Source organism: Varanus komodoensis, unplaced genomic scaffold (assembly GCF_004798865.1).
Source record: "Varanus komodoensis strain SLA01 unplaced genomic scaffold, ASM479886v1 scaffold3, whole genome shotgun sequence".
Lineage (NCBI taxonomy): Eukaryota > Metazoa > Chordata > Lepidosauria > Squamata > Varanidae > Varanus > Varanus komodoensis.
In genome coordinates, this window is record NW_025335761.1 from 44531080 (window position 1) to 44543279 (window position 12200).

Consider the following 12200-nt stretch of genomic DNA (forward strand, 5'->3'; position numbering starts at 1 on the left):
CAAAGCCACTTTAAAAATCCCAACAGCTCAGCAGTTTTAGTTTGAATTTTTCCATTTTGCAGCTGAGGACAACACTATTTTCTTCTCTATAAATTGAACAATAAGTACAAAGAAATTACTTCCAGATATGGAAGCATGAATATGATGAAGCAGAGTCCGTTCATCTCCATGGTATACATCTGAATTACGGGCGATGAAGCGGGTTGGGAGACGACTAGAGAGCAGGTGGAGGAAATCACGGGATGAATCTGACTGAACACGCTTACGTGCTCACTATCAAGTCTATGCTGTGGCGGTGAGGGCGGTGAAGAAGAAATTCTTCTCCACTTCCACTGCCTCCTCACAGTGTCGTCCAGCGGAACTTTTCCAAGTGGTACATGGGCTAATACATCCAGGCCCCAAAAAAGATCTTGTGCCACCATCGACTGCCCACTGTGACGACTTTGCCTGGCACTTCAAGGAGAAAATTGCTCAGATTTGTCACAAGCTGGACTCCACAGTTGATACGGTTCCTTTAGGGGAGGTGCCAAGAACTCTGTCTGGTCCAGCATTATGGGATGAATTTCAGTTAATGAGGCCTGATGATGTGGACAAGGTGCTTGGACAAGTACGTCCTACCACCTACTTACTTGACCCTTGCACTTCATGGCTACTTACCAAAGCCAATCACAGGATTGGTTCCTGGATCCAAGAGGTTATTAACGCCTCACTGAGGGAGGGCCAGGTGCCCGCTTCTTTAAAGGAGGCGGTAATTAGGCCTGTCCTAAAGAAGGCATCCCTGGATCCAGAGATGGCTGCCAATTACAGACCGGTGGCCAGCATCCCATTTCTGGGCGAGGTGTTGGAGTGGGTGGTGGCAGGACAACTCCAAGTACTCTTGGATGAAACTGATTATCTGGACCTGTTTCAGTCTGGTTCAGACCCAGTTAAGGTACTGAATCTGCCTTGGTCGCCCTGTATGATGACCTGTGCAGGGAGAGGGACAGGGGGAGTGTGTCCCTGTTGGTTCTCCCGGACCTCTCAAGAGGCTTTCGATACCATCAACCATGGTATCCTTCTGGATAGGCTGAAGGGATTGGGAGTAGGAGGCACTGCTTTGCAGTGGTTCCGCTCCTACCTCAACAGCTAATTCCAGAAGGTGGTGCTGGGGGACTTTGGCTCTGCGCCATGGTAGCTATGCCATGGAGTACCGCAGGGGTCCATTTTGTCCCCCTTGCTATTCAACATCTACATGAAACCACTGGGAGAGGTCATCAGGAGGTTTGGGCTGTGGAGTCATCAGTATGCTGATGACACCCAGCTCTACCTCTCTTTTTCAACTAACCCAGATGAGGCAGTGGCTGTACTGAACCGGTGCCTGGCTGAAGTAATGGGCTGGATGAGGGCCAATAAACTGAAGCTCAATCCAGATAAGATGGAGGTCCTGTTGGTAGGTGATTTGCGTTTCCGGGTAAGTGACTTGGGCTCTGCCCTGGATGGGGTTGCACTCCCTCTAAAGGACAGGGTCCACAGCTTAGGAGTGCTCCTCAACCCAGAGCTGTCCCTGGAAGCCCAGGTGATGGCGGTGGTGAGGAGCGCTTTCCTTCAGCTTTGGCTGATCCATGCACTTCAGATGGTGCAAAATAGAGCTGCCAGGATGCTGTTGGGAATGGTCGTTATTCTCACATAACTCCAGTCCTCTATCAGCTCCACTGGCTTCCCATCGAAGTCCGGGCTCAATTTAAGGTGCTGGTTATTACCTATAAAGCCCTAAAATGGCTTGGGACCAGGATACCTAAAGGAACACCTTTTTCCCTACATGTCCTCCCGCCCCCTAAGATCGGCAGCAGAGGCCCTCCTCTGGGAATCCTCTTTGAAAGAGGTCAGGAGACAGAGTACTCAGAGGAAAGCCTTCTCTGTGGTGGCGCCCCGACTATGGAATGCACTAGAAAGGTCCGCCTGGCGTTGTCATTATATGCTTTTTGGTGCCAGGTCAAACCTTTTTATTTGACCAATATTTTAACATAGAGTAATTTTAATTGTGTTAGATTTATTTATTTTAAATAGATTAACTTTATGCTCAATGTGGAACAGTTAACTTATTTTATTGAGGATTGAAATAATGTTGTAAGCCGTCCAGAGATGACAGTGATGGACGGCCTACAAATTATCTGAATAAATAAATAGCAAGTCCCAAATCTTTGTCGTTGCATTCTTGCAGCTAGATCACAGAGGTACTCTGTTTCACAAAAGTGAGAACGCTAATTAGCAAAAACAGTGCCGACTGTTCCAGAACAAAGGAGAAGCATCTCCATGCAGCTTCAAATGGAAGTGTGTGCTGTCTCAGATGGATCTTAAGATCCAAAGCACAACTAGCCCTGTGGGAGCAGACAGAAGACAGAGGAGGCAAAAATACCACGAGAGACAAGATGAAGAAAAAGAATGTGTCTCTGTTGCTGGACATAGAAGCATTTGTATCGAAATTAAAGACTTCTATCTCCAGCATCAGAAACACATACATTCTTTTTCTTCTTCCTCCCAAGAGCACTAGTAGTTTGTGAGCAGATGGCTGGATCTGTTGATGGGAAGCATACCTTACTTACACAAGGTAATGACTATGTGCTCTCATCCAGTCAATTGCCAGAAAAGAAAGAATTGAACCCTATGAGAATTATGTGCACAGGTCAACACACACAGAAAGCTGGATTCTGACCAAAGCTTTTTTCCATGCCAAACTTTAACCATGTGTTACCAAAGGTTGCTTGGATTTATGGTTTTAGACTATCTTGAGGGCATTTTCCAGTTGTGTGATATACAGATCTAAGAAATCATCAATACATCCAATAAACCCCTTTCTGCTATCAACTTTTAAGCCTGTAAATGTCATTACCTTGCGATGTTCCCTTGATAAAGTGACTTGTATTGCCAGTTTGCAGGGTCTGGTTTCTTATCTGTTCTGAATACTTCTGCTGTCAAACCCTGGATGTCATCAAGCCAAATAGAATGGTAGCTTACACTTGAGGGCTTGTCTTCTAAACTGCAAAATAAATTAGGGAGCAGGAAGAGGATAAATAATAAAGTTCAATATTAATTAAAGCAAAAGATTAAGATGTTCAGTACTCATAATCAAGCTAAAAAGTAGTAAGGCCATGGCCAAAAGAAATTAAAAAATCTGAAAGCCAGGCTGGAATAAGGGAATGTAAAATGGACCCCTCATCTACATTTCCAAAGTCAGCTTCAGAAATCTTGTAAATGTGGGAGGAATGGGAAGAATTCGCTTTGAGGATAGTAATCCACTGGATTCCCTCACTTTGGCTCCCTGGACTCTGGCCAGCTTTCCTGCAGCCGAGAGTCCAGCTTGGCACTGGGCGTTCACTCACCAGGAATCAAGTCCTGCACGAAGGCTGCATTCGTGGGGTCCCTCCTGTGAGTACATGACTTGTGGCCTTTGTTCCTACTGCTCATGCATTGCGCAAGCAGGGTTCTGCGAGCATTTGCAGACTTCCTTTCAGTTTGGCTTGCTTCCTAAGCCAGGGCTGAGCATGAAAAGAATTTCAACAAGCAGAAGGGAGCCAGACTCCAAAAGGATCTTCACAGTCTTACTTTGTTGAGGCTTTGGTAGCAGTCTAGAGAGACTGTAGCTCAGTGGTAGAGCATATGCTTTTTTATCTAAAATGTTCTTGGCTCAATCCCCATCTCTCCCGGCACTCAGTGTCACTCAGTGTCAACTATACTGGGCTAGATGGAATGATAGTCTGACAATTTGAGGAGATTCTGATGTTGCTAACAGGAGTTACAGTTCAGTTCTTTATGGGAACACCCCTCTCCTGGTTCACATGAACCCTGTCCTGGTCCACAGAACATCCCACTATGGGTTAATTTAGCTGCAGAGCCTGTTACATTTTTGCAAGGCAGTCACAGGTGCTTAGCATGTTGTGTCATGTGAACTCAGGTGCCAGATATTGTTTGAGGTCTAATTAAGCCTGTAGCAAGCCATGGAGGATTAGAGAGTTGTCTAACCTTTGAACAACCCCTGTTGCCCAGGCTCACTTGACATGGCAAGCCACAGTAAGTATGGATGCTTGGCATGATACAGCAGCCCTCATGGATAAATTAAGCCATGGCAGGTTGTCATGTCGTGTTAACCAGTCACTGAATTCAATGACATTTACTGGACAACAGGAATAGAAATGTAGCCTTAACCAATTCTTACGAAGGTTAAAATGGAGCAAGGTGTTTCCTGCCTCAATTTGATGGCTTCTTCTTTGGGGGCTGGATGGCATTGCACTGGCAGGCTGTATACTTACCTTTCCTAAGCTGTTATTTTATAGTTAGTTGTACTGTGGCTTACTATTTTAAGGTCCTCTGTGCTATTATTATGATCTATTGTTTATACAGAGTCATCCCTATGGGTGAGGTTTACAGTGCCAAAATTAAGACAGAGGGAGAGTTGGATCAAAGAATCCTAAGGAACAGAGCCAATGAGCAATAAAAGGGGAAGAACTGAAGTGGGGGAACCTCTTCAGTGTGACAGCAGTAGGCACAGGGGATAAGATTTAGTAGCAACAATGCAGCAGTTCAAGATGAACTTCATTTGTGTGTTGCAAAGACAAGACATCTGGCCTTAGAAGGAAGACTTATACTGGAGGACGGTTTCGCTGGTAATTTATTATTAGTAATCAGTCATAAAAGGAACCCTGGAGAGGTAATGAATATAATACCCCCCAGGGTCCTACAATTTATTTTAAAGACAGAAATGTTAAAATGAGGCATCATATTTATACATAGGGTAGTATCCAACCCTAGCACAAATGTAAAATTCATTATACTAATATAAGCGACCTCTAGTGTGACAGCAAACATGATAACTGGCTCAGCAGGTGTTCTGCGGAAACCCATCTCACCAACCATTGTTGTCAGCACTGTGCTGATGGCTGCTTACACTAGTAGAAAAAAATCTGCCTTGCATGGCCTTGGATACTTCCTGAAGACTTACCTGTCATGTATGCAAAATAATTAAATGGAAGCCAAATCTTTTTAGAATTCAGTCTGAATGATTTTCCTAGAACTTTAATTCCCAAAATTCAGGGAGCAGATGCTGACAGATGAACAGCACAGCATCTTAATGAATACCATTATGAATGGTCGAAGTAATAAATTCCCAGTTAAATCAAATTAAAATGTTGCATAATCGACATTACTTTGTCCTTTTGAAGGTATCCTTCTTGCTGCCCTGCCTCTCAGTTCTCAACAGTTTGATCAATGTAGGCAGAAGTCAAAAGAGCAGGCTAATATGCACATATATATCCTGGCTTAGGAATGTCATTAACTTAAAAAGACAAAACCCAACTTTGCCTCAGCACTCCAAACAGATCAGATGTCTAAGGCAAATTTTGTCATTCTTAACAATTCAAGTGAGTGGAGATGTTTTGCTCAACGGCTCACTAGTTAGGTATCCAGCCATCTCATCTATTTTAATTGTTTTAATTGTTAACTTTATTTATTGATTTTAATAATTTCTCACCAGAATGTCTCCAATATTTTATGTAATTGTATCATTTATATTTATTTATGTTTGGAAGCCGCCCCGAGGCTTATGCGAATGGGGCGGCACATAAGTTCTCCAAATAATAAATAATAATAATAACGACACTGCATTCTGAAGGCTCCACATAGCCTATAACAATCATAACAAATTAAAACAGTTAAGGAGTTATTAACTGTATAACATAAATCTGTAACTAAGTACGAACCTGATTTCTGCTGTTTGGTGACTGGCTGTCAGTTATATATTAGCTGCACTAAATATTAATAATAAAGCACAGTTATTCTAACAAGAATATCATTACAGCTTGATCTTGTCACTCATTTATTTATAATTATATTTTCTTTGTATGTTATTTGTATCATGCTTATGAAGAAAAACATTAGGCGACAGAATTTGAGCTGAGTAAGAGGTAATATCATCCTTTCCTGCTATCATCCTTTCCTACTAACTATATTCAGACCTATTTTCGTCCTCTTGCAATCCACTATTTCCAGGCCCAAACAAAACAGGCAACACAGTAACTTACAGCAATAATCAAAAGTGCTGCTGGAGAGTTTTATTTAGCCACATGAAGGCCAAAGTTAGTAAACTTGAAAGCCACATATCAACATTTTCTTTGAAGAATAGCCTCGGTGTTTTGGCTGCTCGATTGCTATTCCTGCTTGAGCCATTTCTCCACCATTCCACTGCTAACACCTTACTGTTACTTCTTCCTTTCTTCTAGTCTCAGGGGACTCTTTGAACAGGGGTACTCTACCAATTACATTATTTCTCCAGGCTCCCTGGATGAAAACACGTAGCTGGAAGAAGGGAGAGCAGGCACAGGCAAGTCTTCAATGGATCCCTAATTCGCAACAACGCTTCTCATTGACCTGAAGCACAATCCTGTACAAGTTTACGCAGAGGTTTTGCGTTCCATAGGCCTTAACTGCCTATTAAGTGTATCAAGGATTACAGCCTTAATTTCATGCCTAAAATGTCTTGAACAGTATCCTCAAAAACAGTGAGAAAGCTAGAAAAAATCAGGACCAATATAAGTTTGGAAAAAAAATACTTACGTACTTCAGTTGTGCTCCTCCTTTCCCATTATTCCTATGATCTTTTGTATCCTCAGAGTCAGATTCACTGGTACTCTGATCCCTTTTCCTTCTTTTTTTTACTTTTTTACGATCCCGCTGTTTTTTCTTTTTCTTTTGTTTCTTAGCTGCTTTTTGAAAATCATCACTGCCTTTACTCTCTCTTGGTAGCTCTAAGTTGGTGGTTGTTCCGCATAGAAATGAACAAGAACTAAGAACAAAAACACACAACTGAGAATATCACAATCCATTTTTAAAGCTCTGAGAAAAAAACCGCACAGGGAATATTAAAATGGCTTTTAAACAGTAGACAAAATCTATGTGTTGAATAACATGATGGAACACATTGTTAATTGTAAATTATTCTAAAGCATTTTTGAAAATTTTATATGCCCAAACATCAAAGAAATTATAAAAGACAAAATGACGTTAGTTCATAGTTGTGGTGGTAAAGGTTGGGTTGCACATGCTGTTTCTGTTGTAGAAAGACTAACCCAACTTATGATCTGTATAATCCTAAAAGCAGTTTGCAGAAATTCCCATCATCTCAGTGGAAGTTCTTCCACCCACTCTAATCATAGGACTAACTGCCTGCTGGATCCACAATTATGCCTCTGCAGCTGAATGCAGTTCTGAGGATGCTGGGGTTTTCTTGAAGGCAAAGAAGTTGATGCAGCAGAACACTGGGAAGGAAGACTGTTCACTCCTCCTCAGTTGTGTGAGGCTATTGATTTTATGTCTTGAGTTGGCACTTCTCAGCCTCCGCCACCTTTTTGACAGTAACCCAACTCTCCAGCTATTCCAGAAAGCATAGATATTAGTTCCTCCATTTTCACAGTGGTTTTTTTGTTTAGTTTTTTTTGGGGGGGGGCGGGTTGGAGCAGTTACTGCCATTCCCAGGAACTCTTTTGTAGAAATGTATGCAAATGCAATCTTGTTGCTATGTTCTGTCAAGTCAGCTCTGACCCTGTGAACGGATGCCATCCAAACTGTTCTGTCTTTCACAGACCTGCTCATCTCTTAGAAAAACAAGGTTATGGCTTTCTTTATGGATCTGAGCCATCTCAAATTTGGTGTTCCTCTTCTTCTGTCTTCAAGTTTCCAGAGTATGACTGTCTTCTTTAGTAAGCCTTATCTTCTCATGATATATTCTCAAAGTACAGCAGCTTCAGTTTTGTCCATTTTGCTTCCAGGGAAGTTCTGGCCATTTGATTTGATCTAGGGCCCATTTGTTCAACTTTCTGTCAGTGCAAACATCTCTTCCAGCACCATTTTCTAATACATCAATTTTCTTCCTGACAGCTTTCCTCATTGTCCAGTTTTCACACTCATACATAGTGAACAGCAATAAGAGCCAAGAGATAAATGGAAATCAAAAAGTATATGCAAATTTAATGGTTGGGAAGGGAAATTTGTGCACTTGCACTAGTTCTTCTGTTATTGCAGGTGTGCACATTTCCCTTCCATTTATTTCATGCTCCTTAAATGTTCCCATATTCCCCTGCTACTTACTTCAAAGTCCACAAATATTCCCAGCAGTTCTAAAAAAGGAAAATGAAATCTTTGGGGATTGCAGATGGGATGATCCAAATAGGGTGCCTATACCAGCAATACTTACACCCCACCCCTACAAGGGCCTGATTCTCTCCATCCCAGAAGCCATCTTCTCGGGACTTTAAAAAAATAACTTTAAGGGAAATGGAGGTGCAAAAAGGTGGAAGGAATCAATATTCATCTTTTCTGGAGTAGAGCTGGAGAGTCATGGAGGGACTGACAAGGAGGGGGGCACTAAGACGTGCCATTTCAATATTTAAGAGAGAGAAGGAACCGCATCTCCAAGGAACAGAAATTGCTTTCCAAACTTTTGCTGCACTTACTTCCTTGGCTTTCCCCCTCCATTTTCACTGCTACTGACTTGCAAGGATGGGTCCCTTCTTTTTCTTACTGTTATGTCATCTCCCTGGACCTTTGTGACTAAGAGCAAATTGGCCAATATACAACCTGGTCTTGTCAATTTCCTTTTTTACCCTTGCTCCCTTTCTCTGCCAAAAAATAAATTTAAAAATGGCCTCAATTGCCTATTTCTGAGGCAACCTTTTGTTTTTGTTTTTTAAAAGCCAGGGAACAAAACAGGATAATGATTGGAGTGACACCTATTATGATTTTTCAGATGCCAAAAAAGAAAAAGCAGAGAACAAAACTGGATAGTGACTGGAGCAGGGAAGAGGTTTTTTGGCTTGTTTGTTTTGTTTTGGTTGTTGGTTTTTGTTTAGTTTTGTTTTTTTGGCCACAAAGTCCCTGAGATGTTCCTCCTTCACCTGAAGAACTGAAGGGGAAGGGATGAGAAAAATGAACCATGTTAATCCCAACCATTTGTTGGACATACCAAGTGCTGGGGTGGCTTATCATGACATGTGAACTTGTCCAGCATGTTGCTACAACAGTACAAGCAATGATGCTTGATCTGTAAGGCTAGGCACACAATTTTGCTGGTCTTTGAGTAGATTACAAGCAGCTATGCTGAAAAGTACCCAAGAACACATTACCTTTGAAGCGGAGTTTTCTCTGGGACAAGGTCTGTGACCTGTAAAGCATGCTGATGCAGTCTCAGTGCATCTTCACTGCAGAAGCTTGGGTTGGTTAGCCAATTCAATTCTGCAGTTACAGAAGGAATATATTTTAGAAATCTGCAATGTGTTATTTCAAGTTTGCAGATTTATATTGTGAACAGACATTACAGCTTAAAACAGATGGACATCTATAAGAATAATGCATTATTGTTCTTGAAAGCTCCATGAAGCCGGCATAATTTTTTTCACATACTAATTTAGGTTAATTTGCATAGGAAAAATTTCCTGTGTTTTACTGCTGATGTAAATTAGCATCAACTGCAACAGAAAAATTTCTGATGCCCTAATGCAGGGGTGGCAACTTGTAGGCAATTCTGGCCTACAAATCACATCACTCTTCACCACTGGTTGGGGATGGCCAGCTGATGGGAGCAATAGGCTAAAGCATCTGGAGGACCACAAGATGCCTCCTTCCCCTAGAAAATGTAGCATGTTTATTTTACTTGTATTTAGTAAACAATAAAGATTTTTAAAAGTACCCCATGTTAAATTTGTCCCATTGCATCACAAATATTTGAGGCAAAAAACATGATTTAAATGTTATACTTCCTTTCTATTCTTTAAAGGAAAAATACAAAAGTACTGAAAACTGTTGATAATCTATAATGTTAGCAACCAATAATATGCTGACACCATTTATATATTTCAATAAAAAAAATTCCACTGAAGATTGTTGGTGCGTGAGTTAAGTCTTGGCAACAATTAAAAGATGAAGGGAAAAATATAGAATGGGTTTATTACCACTTGGTTTCAAGACTGAAAGATGCAATCCAATCAGAGAAAAGTACTGTAAGAGATCTGACAGAATTTGAAAAGCTGATTATGCAATGAAAGGATCATTTGTTAGGAAGAGTTTACAAGGAATTACTCCAGTTTGACATTGAAACTCTACAAGTTAAGAAATGTATGATAATTTGGACACAGAACTTTGGAGAAGAAATATTGTCCTGCCAATGGAAAGCCTTATGGAATAAAGACATTCAATCAACAGCCAGTCATGCACTAAGAGCAAATTGGTATAAGATATTTTTTGGTGGTACATTACCCTGAAAAATATAGAAAAAATGGACAAGAATTATGATGGAAAATGTTGGAAATGTAAAAAAGTAGATGGCCCAGATCAAAACCTTTTTATTCTCCCGTTATTTTAACTGTTGAATAGAGGTGTTATTATAATGATCGGTTGCACTGACTCAACATGTTGTTATTTCATTCTTTGTTATGGATGTTCATTTTTTGGTATTCGTTTGTGGTTTTGCATGGATTTTATGGAACTTGTTGCACTGTTTTAATGTTTTAACCATTTGTGAAACGTTCTGAGAGCACTGCACTGGGACAGCAGTATATAAAAATCTTAAGTAATTTAAAGAGTAGACAGATTGAAGAAATTGATTTGAAGTGTTTGGAAAATTTATTGGTTTAGAGAATTATAATTATCTTTTTTGCAAGCTTCAATAAGTTATACAACATCACACTGAAACCAAGACTTAAATACTTCAGTTTTCAGAAAAAGTGCATCTTTAATGGACAGAAGCTATCAGCACTGCCTCTTTTATAAACAATTGCAGTGGCTTGGACACATTTTATGTATGGATAACTAAGTGCTGACAAAAATTATTTTTGAATGGAAACAGCATACATTTTGTGGCCTCAAGAAAGTCTACACCTATGGCTGAACAACAGAATGAAGAGTGATTTAAGTTGCTCTCCTATTAACTGGTTTCCTGGGAATATGATTCAGTGGGACTTACTTTTGGATACGCATGCATTGAACTGCTAGGACTCAGCCTGATGGAGATGCCTGTAATCCTCAAAGTCAAAGTAATGGGACCCTCCAAGACTAAGGAGCTGGATTAGATTAATCTCTTGAGTTCCTCCAGAATCAAGGCTCCTTGCAGGATAAAGCACATAAGCACTTCATCCACACAGAGGGAAACGAACGGAAAAGGAAGCCCCTTTGAAGGGTTGGGATGCTACCATATGAGGGGTGCCCAGCACCACACAGTTCACTTTTATAAACCACCCAACCCAATGCCAGTGCTTAGCATTAAAGAAAGCAGATCGATGTTAACACTTGTCCGCAAGGACAACACACGTTGTTGTTTGCTTGTTTGTCCACCTAACGCTGACAGTTACAGGATGGGGCTCTGGGCTTAAGATATCCCGGTTCTAGCCCCTATTTGGCCATATAACTCACTGAATGATTTTGCTGCCTAACCGAACTCACAGGGTTCTTGTTGTGAGGATAAAAAGGAAAGGAAGAGGGGTATATAAGCTATTTGGGACTTCTTGCAAAAGAAAAAAGATGGGATTTAAATGTACTGGAATAACTGTAAAACACATGCAAAGATCTATTTGAGCAAAAAGACCAACACCTCATTGAAGGAAAGGGGCAGGTTCCAACGGAGGCACTTTAGAAATAGGAACGCGAAGGAGAAACAGAGCTGATTCAAGGGGGCGGACCTCACAATCCCAAAACAAAGCTTTAAGACTAGACCAGTGGGGTAGATGGGGGTGAGGATGAGTCGATTACCTCTTTTGGAGCCCTCACGTTCGCTTGCTGGTGTCTCGCCGGGCTCCGCGGTGTCCGCAAAAGCAGGGAAAAGAGCCATCCCATCAAGAAATAGAAAACTTCTAACCACCACCGCTACTTCCTTGGCCCCTACCAAATGCAACCACGTTCCGCGAGACAAGATGGCGCTACCGCCTTTCCTGGGCATGCTGGGAAATGTAGTTTTCCCGACTTTAGTCCTAAAATGGCGTCGGCCACCAGAAGTTGAGAGGTCGTATAGAAGCTTTCCGTAGCTTAGTGTACGCCGGGCTATTAGACTACATATCCCAGCATTCCTGATATTTGACCACGATGATTGTAAGATCCTGGAATCTGTAGTGCAATATAACTTGGTGGGCACGACTTTACACCAGCCTGCTACTTTCCAGGTGTTTGGGACTTCACTTCCCCAGTCA

The 12200-nt window shown here is 41.3% G+C and overlaps 1 protein-coding gene across 2 annotated transcripts in view; it reads right to left on the minus strand.

Moving 5' to 3' along the window:
• The window catches only part of NRDE2 (NRDE-2, necessary for RNA interference, domain containing), a 33342-nt gene extending 21415 nt beyond the window's left edge, over positions 1-11927 (minus strand). The window contains exons 1-4 of one of the 2 annotated variants that reach the window (XM_044435972.1): positions 11767-11927; positions 9150-9258; positions 6590-6793; positions 2870-3016 (exon numbers count right to left, since the gene is read on the minus strand). In XM_044435972.1, the coding sequence (XP_044291907.1) occupies positions 2870-3016; positions 6590-6793; positions 9150-9258; positions 11767-11845 (539 nt within the window). In that variant the 5' untranslated portion in view covers positions 11846-11927. Of the gene's footprint in view, positions 1-2869; positions 3017-6589; positions 6815-9149; positions 9259-11766 lie in introns of both variants that reach the window. The other variant, XM_044435971.1, reaches the window with a different exon arrangement.
• Between the last annotated feature and the right edge of the window lie 273 nt (positions 11928-12200).